Below are 21,956 nucleotides of genomic sequence, written 5' to 3'. Positions count from 1 at the left end.
ATATATATATATATATATATATATATATATATATATATATATATATATATCGAGAAAAGGAGTACGACCGTCAATCCAAAATAAACTAAGGTACACTGGAAGAGTGGTGGGTTTTTCGGTCAAAGTGGAGAAATAAAAGACAAAGAAGGTGGCTACTTCATCTATTTATTGAAGACGTTTCGCTTTCTGCTCAGAAAGCATCATCAGTTCATCTAAAAAGAACAATATGAAACCAAACATCCATAGAGAAGTTACAACAAAAGTGTGTTACCTTACAAAGACATGTAGCAGTCAGTGATGTTAAAAATATGAAAAAGCTTACAAAGCTGGACATTCAGAGTTAACGTTGTAAATAACAATTAATTGAAACTAGGTAAAGTTTGTAATTTGACAAAATTAGCACAGCAAAAGAACATGTGATAAAAAAAATACATGTATATAAAAAATTTTATAAAAAATTAGTAAAAAACATTAAGGTTTATTTTAAAGTGTAAAGAACTAGAAAGATCATTAGATTGCACTTCCAACGAATTTATTTAAAAAATTAGATTTTAATTTTAACTTTAGGTAACATTATAAGTTATTAAAGATTAATAGTAATAAAGATAAAATCTTTAGCTTACTGAGTCTCGTTAGTAAATGAATTTACAGATTTGACACCCACGCACAACAACGTGAATAGAAGTGGCCTTGATGTCAGAATGACATAAACAGCAAGGCAAGCTACCAACCTCTATGTATTAAGGCGGTATATTCAAAGAATGTGATAAATTTGGTTGACAACTTGTCGTTAAAAAACCAAACAATGAAAGGAAAAGGTGGTTGAGATCACCATTTACCCTACAGTGATTGATCTGTCAACAAAGAACAAAGCAAGAGAAGTCAATCCAATATATCATATATTATAATATTATGACGTCACTAGTTAGCCAGCTAACAGGTGAAGATTAATAAAAATTTCCACAGTCCAAAGGTTCAAACATTAAGGACCGTAATGAAAAGGATTCTATGAATCAGATTCAATTTAAAATTTTATCAAACAAGTTCATCAAAAAAGAACAATTACTTAATTATGTAAAAGTGATGTTGACAAATAATTCATAAAAAGTAAGTTGATAAATCTTAATTAAAGAAGGAATAATTTATTTATATTTTATTTTTATTTAATTTATTATAAGAAAATGTGATAAAGAAAACCCCAATGTGGGACAAAATTTAAGTAAACAACATATCAAGCCTAATTCTGTAAAATTAATGCATGATAAATTTGGCTCAAATTACTAATATCCGTTCTCTTATTTAGAGTATTAGGATGTTTTAATATTGCACACATTTCTAAAAACTGTCTTTTAACGAGATTGCGTTCAGTGCCAAGAATTTTAACTTCATTAAAGTTTACTTCATGCTTAGTGTTGATGGCATGTTGGGCAAGAGCACAAGTATGCTTAGATAAATTGATATCACTGCGGTGTGTCGTAAGACGCCCTCTCAGTAATCTCCCAGTCTGACCGATGTAACATGAGTCACACTCAGCACAAGGTATATGATATATTACATTCACTTGTTCCAGAAGGGACAGAGGTGTTTTAGTTTTAGAGAACAAATTCCTGACAGTCTTAGCATTCTTAATAGCAATTTTAACAGGTACGTTGTTATGTTTGTACAGTTTAACGAGTTTCTCAGTAACTTGAGGAAAATACGGTAAAGAGGAGTAATGGGTAGTTGGATTCCCAAGTACAGTATTAGGCAGAACAGTGTTATTAATTGAATTATTTGATATTATTCTAAGTTGGTCACCATTGGGTATATCATTTAAAGAAGAACCATAGCTTTGAGCGAAAAGGTATTTATTAATAAGGGAGGATGGATAGGAATTCTCAATCAGAATATTTTTAAGTAATTGCAAGGATTCCCTTCGATTAATTGGATGTATCAGTCTATTTAGCCTGCAGCTTAAAGCTTTAATAAGGTTTAATTTGTATTTAAAGGGATGACAAGAGTGGTAGTTGAGAAACCTATTAGAGGCCATTGGTTTCCTATACCAACTTGTAGTAAGGGTGTTATCTCCCATTCTAATGACACGCATGTCTAAGAAGGGAATACTATTTGTGTTAGAGTCCTCAAGTTCAACAGTGAACTGTAAATGAGGATCAAACTCATTGAATAAAGACAAGGTGGCCTGAATCTTGTCTGGAGGTAAGGCTAGTAATAAGTCATCAACATACCGTTTACTAGGATGGGAGAGATTGAGGAACCCATAGGTGTCCCAAAAATTTGAAGGTAATATTTGTCGTTGAAAACCAAAAAATTAGTGTCAAATATTAATTGTAAAAGTTCTGCAAATACATCCCAGGATACAGGACAGTTTGGTTGGATGGAGTTCCAGTGATTTCTTAAGGAGGTAATAACGCTCGAAAGAGGTAAATTAGTGAAAAGAGATACCACATCAAAACTCACTAAAATGTAGCCTTGTGGAAGTTCAAAATTATTAATAAATTCACTAAAATGAAAAGAATCAACAATATTAAAGTTGTTATTATAATTATAAGATTTAGATAAGATGTCAGTTAAAAATTTTGCAATATTAGTATTTGGTGAATTAATGGAGGAAACAATTTACCTCATGCTCAATGTGGGCTTATGTATTTTAGGTAGACAATAAAATCTGGGAGCATATCCATCATAATTATGTAAAAATTTTGCAAGTGGTTGATCTATGATCTTAATATTTTTTAAGTGTGTAATGAATTTATTTATTTTATTTGTAAATTTAGAGCAAGGGTTGGTAGAGAGAGGTTGATAGTATCTATCATCATCTAACAACGATTGACTAAGATTAAGATATTGATCTCTATCCATGAGGACAGTAGCATTCCCTTTGTCACTAGTAAGAACGAGAAGATTAGGGTGAGTTTTTAAAAACGATACCGTCTCCCTGTAAATCTTGTCTAACTCCGATATGGGTTGTCTAGGGCGATTAGAATAGTTCAACAGAATATTATTGGAAGAAGACCTAAGAGATAAAAGGTCAGAATTGTCAGCATGTGACAAAATATTTTCCACATCTGCTAAAATTCTACTAACAGAATAATCTCTGAAAGTTGGCTGTAAGCCAAATTTGGGGCCCAAGGATAACAATTTGAGAATGTCCTGAGGAACCTCAGTACTCGATAGATTTTTAATCCACTTGGGATTAAATGGAATTTTTTTAAACTGGGGAGTGTCTAAGTTATTAAGCTTCTTACGAAGGTGTGCCATGGATTTATGATATACAAAATTAAATTTCTTATGTAAAGATGACTCAAAAGTGTCCAACAAATTCTTGATAATCACCTTCCTGACAATTTAGAATAATATCAAATAATTCAATTAATAACACTGTTCTGCCTAATACTGTACTTGGGAATCCAACTACCCATTACTCCTCTTTACCGTATTTTCCTCAAGTTACTGAGAAACTCGTTAAACTGTACAAACATAACAACGTACCTGTTAAAATTGCTATTAAGAATGCTAAGACTGTCAGGAATTTGTTCTCTAAAACTAAAACACCTCTGTCCCTTCTGGAACAAGTGAATATAATATATCATATACCTTGTGCTGAGTGTGACTCATGTTACATCGGTCAGACTGGGAGATCACTGAGAGGGCGTCTTACGACACACCGCAGTGATATCAATTTATCTAAGCATACTTGTGCTCTTGCCCAACATGCCATCAACACTAAGCATGAAGTAAACTTTAATGAAGTTAAAATTCTTGGCACTGAACGCAATCTCGTTAAAAGACAGTTTTTAGAAATGTGTGCAATATTAAAACATCCTAATACTCTAAATAAGAGAACGGATATTAGTAATTTGAGCCAAATTTATCATGCATTAATTTTACAGAATTAGGCTTGATATGTTGTTTACTTAAATTTTGTCCCACATTGGGGTTTTCTTTATCACATTTTCTTATAATAAATTAAATAAAAATAAAATATAAATAAATTATTCCTTCTTTAATTAAGATTTATCAACTTACTTTTTATGAATTATTTGTCAACATCACTTTTACATAATTAAGTAATTGTTCTTTTTTGATGAACTTGTTTGATAAAATTTTAAATTGAATCTGATTCATAGAATCCTTTTCATTACGGTCCTTAATGTTTGAACCTTTGGACTGTGGAAATTTTTATTAATCTTCACCTGTTAGCTGGCTAACTAGTGACGTCATAATATTATAATATATGATATATTGGATTGACTTCTCTTGCTTTGTTCTTTGTTGACAGATCAATCACTGTAGGGTAAATGGTGATCTCAACCACCTTTTCCTTTCATTGTTTGGTTTTTTAACGACAAGTTGTCAACCAAATTTATCACATTCTTTGAATATACCGCCTTAATACATAGAGGTTGGTAGCTTGCCTTGCTGTTTATGTCATTCTGACATCAAGGCCACTTCTATTCACGTTGTTGTGCGTGGGTGTCAAATCTGTAAATTCATTTACTAACGAGACTCAGTAAGCTAAAGATTTTATCTTTATTACTATTAATCTTTAATAACTTATAATGTTACCTAAAGTTAAAATTAAAATCTAATTTTTTAAATAAATTCGTTGGAAGTGCAATCTAATGATCTTTCTAGTTCTTTACACTTTAAAATAAACCTTAATGTTTTTTACTAATTTTTTATAAAATTTTTTATATACATGTATTTTTTTTATCACATGTTCTTTTGCTGTGCTAATTTTGTCAAATTGCAAACTTTACCTAGTTTCAATTAATTGTTATTTACAACGTTAACTCTGAATGTCCAGCTTTGTAAGCTTTTTCATATTTTTAACATCACTGACTGCTACATGTCTTTGTAAGGTAACACACTTTTGTTGTAACTTCTCTATGGATGTTTGGTTTCATATTGTTCTTTTTAGATGAACTGATGATGCTTTCTGAGCAGAAAGCGAAACGTCTTCAATAAATAGATGAAGTAGCCACCTTCTTTGTCTTTTATTTCTCCACTTTGACCGAAAAACCCACCACTCGTCGAGTGTACCTTAGTTTATATATATATATATATATATATATATATATATATATATATATATATATATATATATATGTATATATGTACGACCGTCAATCCAATATAAATTAAGGATCACTCAGAAGAGTGGTGGGTTTTTTCGGTCAAAAGGTGGAGAAAAAAGACAAAGCTGATGGCTACTTCATCTATTTATTGAAGAAGTTTCGCTTTTTTAATCAGAAAGCATCATTAGTTCATCTAAAAAGAACATGTAGCAGTCAGTGATATTAAAGTTGTAAAGACGCTTAAGTAAATGGACATTATACGATTACGATGTATAAACAATAAATTGAACTAAATAAAGTTAACAATTTGTTCAAACTAAGCACAGCAAAAAGAACATGTGGTTTTTTTTATAAACATGTATAAGTAAAAAAACATTGAAAAGAGAGAATGAAGAACTAAGAAAATCATAGATGCACTTCCAACAATATAGCAATAGTTATGATTTAATTTTAACTTTGGGTAGCATTATTATAGTAATTAATATTGAAATTGAATAATTTAATGTATAATGAAATTATCACTCCTGGCTTCTTGAATGCTGCCGGTAAAATGGTGTTATATTAAAACAAACGCTCCAACAACGTAAAAAGACAGTAAACCTTGAGGTCATTAATTATGACAGAACAACAAGGTGAAATACCAACCCAAATAATAGAGCGGTTTATTTAAATGATAAGATGAGTTTGGGTGACAACCTGCTTGTAAGGAACCAATAAATGAAAAAAAAGGTGGTTAATAACACCAAATTTCCCCCAGTGATCGGTTAAGAAAAAACAAACAAACAAGTGAGGTCAAACCAAAAACTCATATATAAATCAATATATATAAACCAACAGTCCAAGGTTCATACACTTGGATTTTCTAAGACAAAAACTCCATTGGCCCCTCTAGAACAAACTAATGTCGTCTATCATGTACCCTGTGCAGAGTACAACTCCTGCTACATTGGCCAGACCAGCCGCTCTCTTCAAGGTCGACTAACTTCCCACAAAAGCGACATTAGGTTTTCTAAACCATCTTGTGTCCTTGCACAGCATGCCATTTCAACCAAACACAGTATCGACTTCACGAATACCAAAATACTGTGCAAACAAAAAAATTATCATAAGCGATCCATCCTTGAAATGTGTCAAATTCTAAAACATCCATCGTCCCTAAATAAGAGAACCGACATCGACAACTTGAGCCAGATATATCACTCTCTCATCATACAAAACAAATAAAAAAAACCCTTACAAGACAGTAACTTCATTCCCATTCTTCTTTCCATTTTTTTTGTTTGGTTTTTTTAAAGAAAAAGGAATAAATTAATCCTTTATTAAAAAAGGTCTGTCCCTGTTCCGCCCGCTAATTCCCTCAAGAATCGTGCCTGCTTGCTACATTCCAGAGAAACACATGTACGACAATAAGCCACATGTGAAAATTATGACATCCTAGAGCTGATAGAAAAAATCGAAAAGATTAGTGTGGTTTGACCCTCGAAAGAGCTTAAACCAACATGCAAATGAAGCCATCGGTTAAAATCAAATGAACTAGTGTTCTGTATAGTTTTTCTTGTATTTTTTTGTTTCGTTTCTCTCGTTTAGTTGTTAATCTTTAATGTTAAGTTATCGTAGAGTTTTTATAACATCTAAAAACCCTACAAATTGTTTTTGTAAGTATGAACCCTGTTGGTTGTTTACTTATATTCTAAAATCTTTTTTATTTGTAGTGAACTGATGATGCTTTTAAAAATAAAAGCAAAACGTATTTTGTTTATTTTTATATGCTACCAGTGCACTATCATGTTTAATTGTTTTCTATTAAAATAATAAATAACTATCGAAATGTATAATTTTTTATTTATAATTATAAAATTTGTGGAAATATTGCCAAAGTTAAAAATACGCAAAGAAAAATAAAAAAAATAATAAGAAACTTCCACTTTTTACATTAGAATGAATAACTGAAACTATTTGCAGCACCTAGTTTTTCGTAAAACAATTTTTGGAAAATTTTAAGGTAAATAGTGGACTACCGGTTTTTTAATAGGTAGACACTTGGGATTTGGTCCTTAAAGACTCTCAATGACCGAAAGTTTAAAACCGCAAAGCGAAATCTTCTATTGATATCTACTGTTATATAGGAAGTATGCATTCAGCAAGATGAGCTGAAAAATATGCACTTGTTTAACTTTTTGTACCACCTCATGTTTGCATGAATAGTAGCTCAGCATTTGTTCACTTAAGTCTATACCACATTTATATTTATTATATTGAGCAATTCACTTTCTCAGATATCTTAAATTCTGTTTGTGTTTTCTCTTTCCAAAACTCAATCCTCGATTTTTCTGAAAGACTTTGTGCATATATTTCGTCAGAATCAATCAGAGTCACTTCCACCATTTATTTAATCTACATCGTCCTCGTCAGATGCTTCTAACAATGATTATAATTCAGCAGTGATCAATCTACGTTTATGTTCTATATAGAAAAGAGGTAAACTTCTTTTACCTCTTTTTTAAAATGGACTCACACAAGCAACACATTCATGAGTTGACATATAGCTTTTTTAGATGTCTAAGACATAAATTATTTACATCCATTTTTTTACAAATCCTATAACTCACAATCACTTTTACAGTGACAGTTTTACAGTTTAACAATAAAAACGTACTACTAGAAATTATCAGCTTACGACTTCCAATACTATAAGGACACTTAAGGCATAATACGTTTTGAACTCAAAAATAGTTCCTGTATAAGTAAAATTGTTTTTTAATGTGCTTCATGTGCATGCTAGACATATTGCAGTTTTGCCATCACATTCTTCACAGTATGTTTTAATCTTGTACACTTTCTTCTTGTTTTATTATCTACATCGCTTTGCCTGAGATGGTATTTTTGGGGTGTAACTGGTCGTGAGGGTTCTTTATTTAGAAATGCCTTCGCGAACTCCAGTCTGAACTCAAGGATAGGTTGTCGCTTTTTTCGCATTTTCTATTATTTAGCAACTAAGCATTGGCTACTGCGGTATTAAATAATAATTTCACTGCCACTTTCCGATACCACTTCAGAATTTTCCGTAAGAAGCCATTTGATCATTAAGATCAACACTCCTTTTCACAAGTTATAATCGAGAATAGCTTGTTGTTTTAGCACTTGTGTATAATTTTTCTTTTCACCTGATTAAACCGAGATACAACTATTATGTTTAAATGTTGTAAGGATTAAAACTGGTCTTTTGTTGACCCATTTTATCACTTGTGAAATCAATAATGGGTGAAGTTTCATTATAAGTAACCGGTTGCCACTTTTTTAATCGAGATTTTGGTTTTACATTTTTTGTAGTAGAACATCTGCACATAAATTCGTTTCTTGAACCATGATTTCAATTCATCGACCAATATTCTAAAAAAAATTGTGTTTTTACGTCGTCCGGAATATTATAAACTGGTTCTCTTTCACAAAGCATTGAAAATATGGTTTACATTCTATATTTAAAAAAATCTTTTACTGCAACTCTTGTTGACCTAAACTAAATTAATACACAAAACAAATAATCTATTTTTTTATAGAAATGCAGATTCCTGTCGGATTTTTACCAGTGCGACATGATCTTCTTTAGACAATGTACTATGTAATGTTCAAATTTTGCATTGCGTGCATCATATAGTGCTGATCTTAATTGTCTGATTAGTCGATTATATTTGTGTTTGTCATTAAGATTTCGGCTTCTTTGCCATCTACCTCTGGCTCTTCATTTTTCGACTATTAATTGTATAATATAATTAGAAGTATTATTTCTGTTTTCTTGATTTGGAATTGTTGATCGTGTAGCTCGATATGAAATAGTAGAAGATGAAAACGGCAGCCTATTGATCCATAAAAAAGGAAACGCGATAAAGATATATGAAACAACTGTTTTATGTTATAAGAGATGAAATAGCCGGTAATTACCAAAACAGGTGAACAGGGCACCATAAAGAGGAAGTAGAATTAGCTATAAAACAGCTTGAATGGGAAAATAAGTAAGCTTAGACCAAATACCAGCAGGAATTATTCAACTAATTATTGAGGAAAAAAATTAAATGGATAACAATATTCACTCTATTTACAGAAAAGGCGGCGACCCGCAAAAATTTAAAAAAACTTCTTTAATAGCCTCCGGTCAACAGTTTCCTAATCATGTTTAAAAAACGTACCTACCTACCACACGGGAGATCGAAAATCAGGGTCTGCAAAGCTATTATCAGACCAATAGTATGGTATGGATGCGAGACATGGGTGATGACAGAAGACACAAAACGAAAGCTGAAAGTCTTTGAAAGAAAAGTCCCAAGAAAGATATTTGGACCTATTAACGAAAACGGAGTATGGAGATCCAGGTGCAACCATGAAACATTTAATGATGAACGAAATTACGAATAATCATCCAGTACAATCTCAAGTACCTTTAGTAGTCTCAAATAGCACATCATCTTCTGTATCCTGTTCACCTCTTTTTAATCCCAATCAATCAAGACAATTATACGAGCCAGTGGCAAGCTCAATTCAATATACCTTCACCCCAAACACGAACACCTACTCCACAGTTAGTTTTTAGCCCAGAAAATTAAAACTCCGACATTTATCAGTTATAATTTAATTTAAAAAATAAATTGGTATTTTATTATTTATTTTATTAAATAAATAGGTAATTATGTATTACCTATTTATTTTAGTTGAAAGTTAGGATACTTACTTTAGAGCCTTTCTTCAAAAGATATTTATTTTGGAAAGTTTGTGTCCTACTTTCTAACGGAAAATAACTCAACGAGTTCATAACATAACACGAGTTCATAACATAAATAATTGAAGAACTTTTGTCATTTTCGATTAGGCCGTGAAACAAATGATAAAACTCCCCATAAGTTTCTCATTTTAAATTAATGTTATGAATCCAATATCTTGGTTTTTGTTTTTGTATTTCATTGCACGCTAAGGCAATCATAACATCTTCAGACTCTGATGAACTAGAACTCATTTTTAAAATAATTTAAGTCTGTATCAAACGGTTGCTGACACAAAACTGCCGATGAGAGCGAGTCAGTGCACGGTAAACTTCGCCAATTTAATAGTACCGTTCCGAGCCGACCGGTTTGACCCGAACCATACCTCGTGTATTTTCTATCCTGTTATAATACGTATTTCTTATTAGTGAAAAATACTAATATAAAAAAATTACCAGTGACAGTTTCTTCTCGACGATCACCATCTCTCCTAGATTCTACACTAACCCAAGAACAAGTGGGGGTTTCATGCCTTGCGGGCACATTGACAGGAGAAGTGTGATGATACATGGAAGGCACTACATATCCTCTACCATAAACGCCTGTACCATAATAGGGTGGTACTGGAGAAAATGGATACATGTATCCGTGCAGATATGACTGAGATGAGTAAAGAGGATATCCACATTTTTCGACTTGCTGAAAATAAATAAAATATAAAAATTATTTCTATTACTCTATCTAGTGATTAATATTTGTTTGCCCACATATTCAAGTTAAAATTGGAAAATATGTACTAAAATAAATGGATAAAATAAAAAATGTGGATAATCGCATCGAAGTAAAAAGTATATAAGATATAATTTCAAATGCCGCGATTAGTCTAAAGAAAAGACTATTACTAAAATGAGATATTTTAACCAAAAAATGTTTCAAATACTTTGTGCAATATTAATTTAGAATTTCTCTCCGCCTAATAAACTTTTTATTTTCATTTTTTTATTTTTAATATTTCATTTTATATAAATAGAAATTAAATTCCATTTCCCTGCATATTTTAAACGACTTTGACAAACAAATCATAGCCAATTGGACGAACATTGCATTAATTAATTAATTAATTATTTGAGAAACCCCGGTTATTTTTACCTGAATCTTTTATCAGCTGTTCATATTCTTCCATGGTGTATATATGGTCTTCTTTTCTAATTTTTCTTTACCGCAAAATCCCTATCACAGGGTAGGAAGGAATGACCCGAGCTAAATTAAAGCGAAAAAAAGCTTAACACAGTGTGGTTTTTCAGTGTCTCTGCGCTCCACAAACGTAAGAGAAAACATGATGATATTTCACCAACATCATGTTCTCTATAAAATACTTTATGAGAAATGAGCAAACTTCATTCGGCCCTTTCGTACGGTTACCCTCATGATACAGGAAAAACGTTTCCTTGCTAGTATAGTGTTGGATACGACTTAATATTTTCACGAATAGCATGTGTAATAATACCAGAAATTACATTGCCTGGGGTACTTTTTCCAGTTTGTCGATTGGTGATTTTCCTGCACTTAAAACGAGTACATGCCACCTCAATCGGTCAATTGTTACTCCGTTAAGAAAAGAGAAGGGTAATTTACAAACGGTAATTTTTCTATTAGGGTTGATATGGAGTATGTATAGCTACTACTTGATATAACTGTACTGTTCATCAATAGGACCCTTAAGCTAGCGGGCACACCTGAGCCGAATCAAATTTAAGCTAAGTCATATTTTTTCACCCATTTTTTACCAATTTATTTCCACTCTAATAATTTTTACCCCTAAACCACCCGTAAGGGGGGCGATTCTGCTGACTTAAGTTTCAAGCTAGCAGAATTCAAAAAAATGTTACCTACGGCATATTTTTTTACCCATTTTCCCTTATGTATTACCACCCTAATAATTTTTCATCCCTAAACTAGGGGAGCGATTCCAAAAAAAAAAAAATATTTATCATATACCACAGTGTTTTGATAGGTTTTACGAATGTATTACCACCCTGGTAATTTTTCAGCCCTCAAATACCCCTTCTGAAAACAATTATAATTCTGTTAGGTTAAAATGTAAGGCAAAAAAATCTTTTTTTACAATTTCACTGTACTCTTTTTATAACTGAAATAAAAAAGTGTTATAGTAAGTTTTTACTAAACTTTGACCACCCTTATAATTTTCCACCCCTAAACCATTCTTATTTAGAAACGTTCTCGCTAGCTTAATATTCGAGCCAGAGGAATAAAAAATATTTTTTAACTACCACAGTATTCTACTAGATTGTTACGAATATATTCATTACCACCCTAGTAATTTTTCACCCCGCAACTATCCCTTGTGGAAATACATAGGCATCTTAGTTTACATATTAGACATCGTTGTGTCAATATATTATACGCAAACAATGCATCTCTTTTCTGAATTCAAATTGACTGTCTCCGATGTCTTCTTCCAGTTTGGTATATAGTAGGTATGTGATATATGATTTTCATAAAAAGTTTTTAACATATGGCTTATTAAAATTATTATGCGATATTCATTGCAGTATTTGGCTTTTGGTCTCAATCTACAACAGAATTTAAAATCAGTGACAGGGAGTCTATAGTCCAAATTAATATTTTAACTATTGGTTCAGTTCGCTTAGCATTTCTTCTTTTGTTCTTAACTCTTTAGTCGCAATAGTTAGTTTCACTTGGCAGTCTAGTGAAGACCGAGAAATTTAGCACCTAATTTAAAATCCATACTTAAGGAATATAATAACGATTTGCAATTAAAAATTAGTCAAATAGATGGAAAAGTTGCTGAAATTACAACGAAATTCAATGATCTAGAAATTAAGTCATCTACTATTAATCGTGCCAAAAAGATTTTTGTCAGAGGAGTACCAGAATCTACAGCCGATATTCAAACTAAAAGAGATCAAGACAAACAATTTTTGGAAGAAATTTTACAGACTGTAGAATATAACGCAACCCCTATTACTTTCTTAGAGTAGGCCAAGTTGGTAATAGATATCCTAGAATAATCAAAATGGTAATGAATAATGCGTATGAAGCTAAACAAATTCTACGAAATAAAAGGAAACTCTTAGAAAAACCAAAAACAAAAAATTTATCCATTGTTGATGATAAGACATCTAGGCAAGTTAGTTTTTTAAAAGAATTGCTATCTGAGTTAGAGACTAAATTCTAAATTTAATGATCTTTCCTCTCTTTACAGATTTGATCGCAGCAATCGCAGAGGGGGAGGGGTGTGCATATACCTGTCTTTAGAAATTACTGAAACTTTTTCTGTTGCTTTCTGGATGTTGTTGTCCCTAACATTGAACTTTTATATTTAAAAATGTTTCTAAATTCATTTGTAATTCACCTGGCGTGACCATATCATCCAGGTGACCGTATCATCCACTAGAAGATGACATAATCTTGATTGAAAAAATGGAACTTTTTTCAAACCTTGAAAATCTTAGGTGATCTTTGGTGACTTCAATTTTGCCGATATCTCTTGGCTTTTGCCTGTTATAAGCAACTAGTAATTTTGCCGATCGCATTAGACGGGATAATAAGCACATAATAGACCAGATCTCGTGCTAGTTAATAAACTAACAACACAAACAACGCTAATCGATGTGGCGATACCTAACAACAATAATCTACGTGTCAAGTACAACGAAAAGATCGCCAAGTACAGAGATCTGGAAATACAAATAAGGAGACAATGGAGAATGGAAAGTACCCAGACGATACCTATGATTCTTTCTACCACTGGAGTCATTCCGAAGAATCTCCTATAAAACATAAAAAAAGCTGGGTCTAAATGAACACCTATATAAGATCATACAGAAAGCTGTGCTACTTTCGACGTCCAGATGCGTGTGAAAATTTTTGAGAGATACACCGACGTACCAAGTCACCTAGGACTCGATAACATGGAAAGAGTCCCACCAGATCTCAATCCTTTTGATACCGTAGGTATCTGGGATCAGTGAATTTTCACCTTAGAGGGAGTGTGAGCCGTATGGCTAAATCTGGATTATAATAATAATAAATAATAGTAAATATTATATTTACAATAATTGACTATAAAAATTTAATTCTTACAACAGATAATAAACATTGACGGTAACACTGGAGTTAAACATGCGAAAATTTACATGTCATCATTAACAAAAATGGCTTCAGCAAAGAACAGGCTCATCTTCCTGTATGAATGCAGGAGAAACAATACAATTCCCAGATTTTTACAACAGGGTACAGAAAGGATCCTCTCAATACCTGAAAACACAGACAAAAACACAAGAAAAATATCATACCTAATAAATCTTGTAACAAAGAGGATTCTAAACATCACCATTAATGAAACCAACACAAAAATTAGAAACCTACAGAGAAGCATAGATAAATCAACAGAGTATCTTAATAGCAAACTCTCTAACAACATGATGTCTGATTTCCTGCGATTACAGGACAAAAGATATAAAAGAATCTTTAACTATATAAAAAGAAGCAACATCTCAAAACTTAACCAACTTAAAGACTCTTTGGCTTCACTCACAACTACAAATGACAATGCATGGTTGGTAAATCAATCTAATGTGTCTTTGCCTCAAGACATAAATTTTTTTCTATCACTAGGTCCAAAATGTTCACTACCAATCTCAGTGAAAGATATTGACATGTACACATACTTAGCAGACATTGAGTACTGTATTAACAATCTTCCTACAGACTCACAAAACTTACAACGTTCAAAAATCACGAACATCACGAACAACCACATCAAAACTAACCGTTATTACATCAGTCCATCCATGGCCATTGAAACAAAAACGAGAAAATTTCTGAAAGACAACCCTGATATTATAGTAACGAGAGCAGACAAGGGTAACACTACAGTCATAATGGACAGAAACAAGTACATCACCAAATCATTTGAGCTTCTCAATGACCCACATTCCTATAAGAAAATCCCTGACTCCATCAGTAGAAAGGAACACTAACTTACTAATAAAACAACGACATGACGAAGGATATATTACCACCAAAACAAAAAAGGAATTAACTAACTATACTGGTACCACCCCAACATACTATGGACTTCCACAAATTCACAAAGAAGGGTACCCACTACGTCCTATAATTATATATATATATATATATATATATATATATATATATATATATATATATATATATATATATATATATATATATACCTTGTCTTCTTTGTTTTTCTCTTCTTCTCTCATTAGCTATGTCGTGTGTTAGGATTCGAACAGTTGTTTATTTTATGCTCAGCCAGAGGCCTTCTTTAAGTCAATAAACTAAAATTTGCCTTATAGTAAATATATTTTTATCCATAATGCCCTATGATATCCCATATGTCGCTATACGTTCATTAATAATGAAGATACTGTGTAGTGCCCTTTTGGTAGTCATCTTGTTTCTTTTTTTTTTCTATCTGATATATTCGGTATATCCTCCCCTTTCATTTAACAGACACACTCCAATCGGACCAATAACAACAGAGATATGATGTTGGCAATGGTGTCATGTGTGTTTTTCTGTCTCAACATATTCGCTACCCCTCTCCTTTCAAATGATGTATCATACGTCACGATCCGACGAAGGACAAAGACACTAAAAAATATTTGAATCATCAATAGATGATTTTATCACAAAATAGTGTCAGTCGTTTTTTCCATACAGTTTTTTGTAAACAAACAGGTTTGGTTAGGTTAGTAATATAAATAACAAACTGCATGCGAAGACATAATTAGGATAAAAAATAAAAAAGAAAGTCTAGTTATTCTAGATCTTCTCCATTCTGCTTTCTGTACTTTCTTCTTCCTTCCAGAACCCATGCTAACCTCACTTAAGAAGGATTTATTCATCTCTAAAATATTCTAACAAAGCACTGTAACGTATTATGATTAGAAACTAGTAATGATCACGCTGCCGGGAATAACAAAACAGACATGTGCTGCGCTACATCATGTGATTGCATATATATATATATATATATATATATATATATATATATATATATATATATATATATATATACATATATATTGGGCGAATTTGGCGCCGTTTCTCTCATCCTAATTTCCAGCGTTTTGTCGCGAAGCAATCTTCAGTTTTTATTTAAATCTCTAGCAGTTGCATTGCATCTTCGACATCTTCTCTCCAGGATCGTCTAAGTCTATCTCGTCATCTTCTAGTGGGTGGTGTCGATTTTTTGTTCATATATTTTCAGGCATTCTTTGCATGTGTCCTTACTAGTTTAGTTTTTGGGCTTCAATTGCGTCTATTATGTCTAGAACAATTTCGATTTCTCTCACCTCTTTCCATTCCTCGCCCTATTATTAAGTCTAGTAAGCCGGAAACATCATGTCCAATAGTTCATTTCCATGACCTTAATTTTTGATTTGTTTCTTTGATTTATTTTCTAGAATTCGACGCCGTTCAACCCAAAACTTTCTATTATTGTTTAAAAAATTATTTTATTTTCTTTTGTTATTTTATTAATACACAATAGTCCATGTAGCTGTCTAATGGCTGATATTGCTTGGTCAATCCTGGAATGTATTTCTTCGTTACTCCCTGATTTTGATATTATTTGGACTCCCAAATACTTGAAGATATGAGTTGATTTTATAGTTCCCATTTCAATTTGTAGGCTTTCTGGTTTTTCTACTGCAACTGAACTCTGTTTTTTTTGTATATTAATTGTGACACCCTGCTTGGTGTACTCCTCTTCCAGTTTTCTCAGGATATAGTCTATGTTACTCTGGTCTTCGGCTAGAATGGCTTGGTCGTCAGTGAAGTGTATCGTGTACAACCTCTCGTTTTCGGTGGGGGTGCCATATTGCAGCACTTTATTCTCCACATTGAGAGCGCCTCATTCAGATATATTTTTAAAAGTGTAGGTGCTATGCAGCAGCCTTGCTTTATACCCTTACTAATAGAAATTTCTCTAGTTAATTTGTTATCAGTTTTAATGTTTACCGTCATATTTTTGTAAAGCTGTTGAACTGCTTTTATATTTTTTTTGTTTATTACTTATTTTCTATTACTATCCAGAGCATTAAAAGTGATACACCATCTTATGCCTTTGTCAAATCTATAGAGACTATATGGGTTGAAAGGTTGTGGGCTAATCATGGGCTGTTATCTCTTTCAATTTAATTTTTTATTATTTTTCCATAGTCTTTAAGACACTTCGCCCTCTGTAGTTTGAACAATTTTTTCCTCCATTCTCCATTTTCGTAGATGTTGTTAATATGTGACTTCGAAGGTAGTCATGTCCTTTACAGAATAATGTGAAAATATAAGCTATTAATTCTCATAATACTTGTGGGCTGTTTTAGTAATTCGTTCGATATACCTTGTGGTCAGCTTTTCCACTTTTTTTCGTATTGCATCTTCGACTTCCTGTACTCTTATTTTTCTTCAACTTATTTTACTTCATACGTTGTAATGGTGTTCGTGAATTGAGGTCTTGTTTCAGTCAGAAGTTGTGAGTATTATTCGATCCAAGATCTTTAATCTATGAAATCTATTCTACTCGCTTCTTTTCTGTTTGTACTCAGGTTTTTTACCGTTTTGCAGGCTTTTCTTGATCTTGCTGCTGACCTATTGCGCTATTCGCATTTACTTTCCCATGGGGTATTTTTTGCTTTAGTTACTATATTTTTACTTCTGTTACATTCATAAGAATGTATAGTCACAAAGACTAAACTGGCTTGGTCACCTAGAAAGAATGCCAGATAATCGAGCTGTAAAAGTAGTCCAGAGATGGAAGCCCCAAGGAAACAGAACAAGAGGAAGGCCCCGTAAAAGATGGATAGACGACGTATAGAGGGATCTTAAAACCATGAACATCAGGCAGTGGCGAAGGAAAGTATCCGACAGGGCCGAATGGAAGAACATTGTTAAGCAGGCCAAGACTCACAAAGGATTGTAGCGCCATTAGAAGAAGAAGATATTCATAAGAAAAATATTTAAAATGTAAAAAATATGTACAGAAAAAAGCTCCAGGAAGGAATTGGGAGAGTTCTTTTTTGAGCAATGGGACAGTATAGGCTAAATAAAAAATAAAGTTTTGTTATATATTCCTCAGCGGTCCACGCGTACACATATGTGTACAAATTTATCAAAATTCATATTTTCATTGCACGTTTCTTAATTTGAATTTGGCGCCACATATCGTTCCTTGAAGCACATGTCTATTTTTCTATGTAAGCAATACTTTAAATTGATACCAGTACCTGGAAATTAGTTGAACTGGAAAGTTTGTGTTTTGAGGACGTTTAGAAAATGGATACGAGGTAAATCTTATTAAATTTCTTGTAAAGTTAGTCATCGAAAAAAATAAATCTGGTAATATCGTTTTCTAAGAATTAATTTATAATCTTTAATAGGAATTAAGATATATTGTATAGTTTTATTTAAATTTTACTTTCTGCAAAATTATCAGTCATCAAAAAAATTTGTTCACAGAAGTGTACATTAGGTTTTAATGCCATCTTTACACTTTTACACATTTGTGACCGTTAGGTCTTTAAAAATAATTTTTATTTCTTTTCAGGTAGAAAATCCTTTTTAACCTATGCAGAATTAGAAGAAATTTAAAAAAACAGTGATACTAATTTAACTGACAGTGATAACGATTATGTTGCAAGCTCCAGTCGGGATTCTGGACACTTAACTCTTTAGTTATAAAAAATACACCTAATCAAAGAGGTCGAGGTTCTGGCACAAGAGGCATTCGTAGGTCGTCTAATAGAGGAAACTTACAACAACGATGTGTCAATAACAACTGGAACAAAGATAATGAGTTTATTATAAACTTTCCCTTTTTACACCAAACGAGAACGAATCATTTGATGAAAAAATTTGGACACCGATAAAATATTTTACTCTGTATCTTGATGACAACTTTTTTAAATTAATGGCTGAAATGACAAACATTTATTACTTACAAGAACGTGAGCGAGAACTTCATACTAATGTTGCCGAAATAAAATCTTTTGTTGGGTCATCCTCATTCTGGCTTTACAACCCTGTGTGGGCCCTAGCCTTCTCAATAATTTCTCTCCACTCATCCCTATCCATCGTCTTTCTCCGCCAAGCACGTATTCCCATATTACTCATGTCTTCATCGATGTTATCAAGGAACCTTGTCCTGGGTTTTTCTCTTCTTCTCTGACCAATGGGTCTATCAAGGAGCGTTTTTCTAGCTGGGTCATTTTGTTCCATCCACATTACATGTCCTATCCACCTCAGACGTCCTATCTTAATATGTTTTACGATATTAGGTTCCTGGTATATCTATAAAGTTCAAAGTTGTATCGTCTTCTACACAATCCATTGTCATTCACTGCTCCATAGATTCGCCTTAGTACTTTTCTTTCGAAACATCCTAACATGTTATTATTATTTGTTAGAGTCCAGGTCTCTGAACCATATGTTAGGACTAGGCGTATTATTGTTTTGTAGAGTTTTATTTTTGTATTTCTCGATATAATTGTGGATTTAAGGAGATTGAGCCCAAAATAGCATCTGTTGGCCGTGCAAATTCTGCGGTTTATCTCTGCGGTAGTATTATTGTCAGTGTTAAGAAGCGCTCCCAGGTATACAAATTAAATAATTTCGTCATTTTTAACGTCATTGCTTCGATGACGTCGTTTTCTTTAATGAGTGGTAGAAAGATTTGTGGTTGTGTGCTTATTTTCATATAATTCGTTTTGTTGGTGTTTATTATTAAACCCGTTTTTGTAGCTAATTCTTTTAATACTACATACGCCTCTCGTACAGCGTTTTCCGTTCTCCCAACAATATTGATATCATCAGCATAGGGCAGAATTTGCACTGATTTATTATATAGCGAACCAGTGGTTGTGATTTGTGACATACGTATTACTTTTTCCAGAGCCAGATTGAACAGTATACAGGAAAGAGGGTCTCCTGGCACAGCCCATTATTTGTTTTAAAAGGTTCAGACAGTTTCCCCTGAATTCGTACTCTACATTCAACTTTTTCAAGAGTTAGTTTTGTTAAATTTACCAATTGATTTGGTATTCCTAGCTCTTTCATTGCTTTGAACATTTCTCTCATATTCACAGTCGCAGGCTGCTTTGTAGTCTACAAATATGTGATGAGTATCAATACCATATTCCAGTGTTTTTTCCAAAACTTATTTCAGGGTTGCAATCTGATGAATTGTAGATTTACCACCACTGAAACCAGCCTGGTATTTTCCTACTATCCTCTCTGCATTTGGTGCCATACGATGCCATAGTACTGTGGAAAATAATATTTTATACGCTGCATTTAGAAGCATAATTCCTCTGTGGTTAGAGCATTCAGAGATATCTCCTTTTTTGTGTATGGTGCAAAGTATTCCAATATTCTAATCATTGAGGAGTGTTTCTCAATGATTAGAATATTGGAATACTGAAATAAATATGGACACACATTTCTTTGTCCATATTTCTTTTATAAACTGCTGTAATGCCATAATGGTATCATGGCCACCTTCTTTATACAGTTCAGCTGGGAGATTATCTATTCCGGGTGATTTGTTTCTGGCTAGTTTTTTACTGCATCTTTAACTTCAAGAATCGTTGGTGGTCTCTCTCTTAGGAATAGGTCGCCATTCTGACTTCTGCATTGTCTTGTGGTTGCCTTGAATTCTTTTCTCTTGATGTTAACTTTCTTATAGAATGCTCTGAATTCTTTCTCTCTGTTAAGGTTTTCTATATATTTAAGTATCGTACTTAGGTGGTCTCGTTTTTTTCTTTTGTGTATCCTCTTTTCTTCTCTTCTCTTTATCTGGTAATTCTCTAAAGTTGTTCTAGTTCGTCGAGTAAGCATCTTTCTGTAGGCTTCATTTTTTCTTTTGTTATCATTTGTTACATTGTGAAACCAATGATTTCTACGGACACAAATTTCTATTCCTATTTCCTCTTTCGCTGCTACTTCAATGTTTTCCTTTATTCGGTCCAGTAGGAGTCTATATCTGTCTGGCCTTCTTCATTTACATTTTGATTCCTTAGCCTGTTGATGATGTTTTCCGAGTACCGTTCTGCAATTGTCGCATCTCTAAGCTTTTGCACATTCTATTTTTTGTATCCATTTTATTTTCTTCATTGGTGTTTGAAATTCTAGCCCTCAATGTTGAGATCACTAGGCAATGATCTGAGTCTATGTTTGCGCCTCTATAACTTCGGCAGTTTATTATGTCTGTTCCATGCCTTGAATCTATTAAGATGTGATCAATCTTTTGTTGGGTACACTTTAATTATGAGTGCCCTTGGTTATCCAAGAATTAAACTTTATTGGTCAAGACATTTTAGAGTTGCCATAATTGCAGATAACATACCCCGAGACAGATATTTTCTTCTTAGAATCAATATTCATATTATTAAAAATCATGAAATAACAAATGAAATGAAAACAAGCGATAAATTATGGAAAGTTCGACCACTTCCTCGCGGAAGTGATGTTTGCGTTGACGAGCAGATGATACCCTTTACTGGTCACGCATCCTTTGACAATATGTTCCACGAAAACCAAATCCAATGGGACTAAGAAACTACGTTTTAGCTGGAAAATCAGGAATCACATTAGATTTGGAAAATTTATCAGAGAATGACTACAATTCTCCTCCTGTTGATAAAAAATTTGGCGCTGGTGGTAGAGCTGTTCTGAGACTTTGTCAGACATGTTTACCTGGGACAAATTTATTTTGATTGATATTTAAATTGAATATTTACTTATCAATATTGATAAGTATTGCTCTTATAGATTAATTAAAAGAAAAATGGATATCAGCAACAGGAACTGTGATAATTACTATTTAAATGGGAATAAGCCACAATTAAAGGTTAAATTACGTTTATTGACGTTTCAATTTCCACTTCGGATTTTTTTTTTGTATTTTGAGAACGATTTCCGAAGTGGAAATTGAAACGTCAATAAACGTAATTTAACCTTTAATTGTGGCTTATTTCCATTTAAATAGTAATTACTTTAAAATGCCACAAGAAAATAGCTTCAGAACAATATTAGGAACTGTGATAAAAAGCCGTTA

At 32.7% G+C, this 21,956-nt stretch overlaps 1 protein-coding gene across 2 annotated transcripts in view; it reads right to left on the bottom strand.

Moving 5' to 3' along the window:
• The window catches only part of H (transcriptional corepressor hairless), a 162,365-nt gene that overhangs the window by 30,807 nt on the left and 109,602 nt on the right, over positions 1–21,956 (bottom strand). For both annotated transcript variants that reach the window (XM_072529907.1, XM_072529906.1), the window contains exon 5: positions 10,285–10,528. In XM_072529907.1, coding sequence (XP_072386008.1) covers positions 10,285–10,528 — 244 coding nt within the window. The remainder of the gene's footprint in view (positions 1–10,284; positions 10,529–21,956) is intronic.

Source organism: Diabrotica undecimpunctata, chromosome 4, assembly GCF_040954645.1.
Source record: "Diabrotica undecimpunctata isolate CICGRU chromosome 4, icDiaUnde3, whole genome shotgun sequence".
Lineage (NCBI taxonomy): Eukaryota > Metazoa > Arthropoda > Insecta > Coleoptera > Chrysomelidae > Diabrotica > Diabrotica undecimpunctata.
Note: the sequence above shows the minus strand (reverse complement) of the source record. Positions and strands in the feature narration are given on the sequence as shown.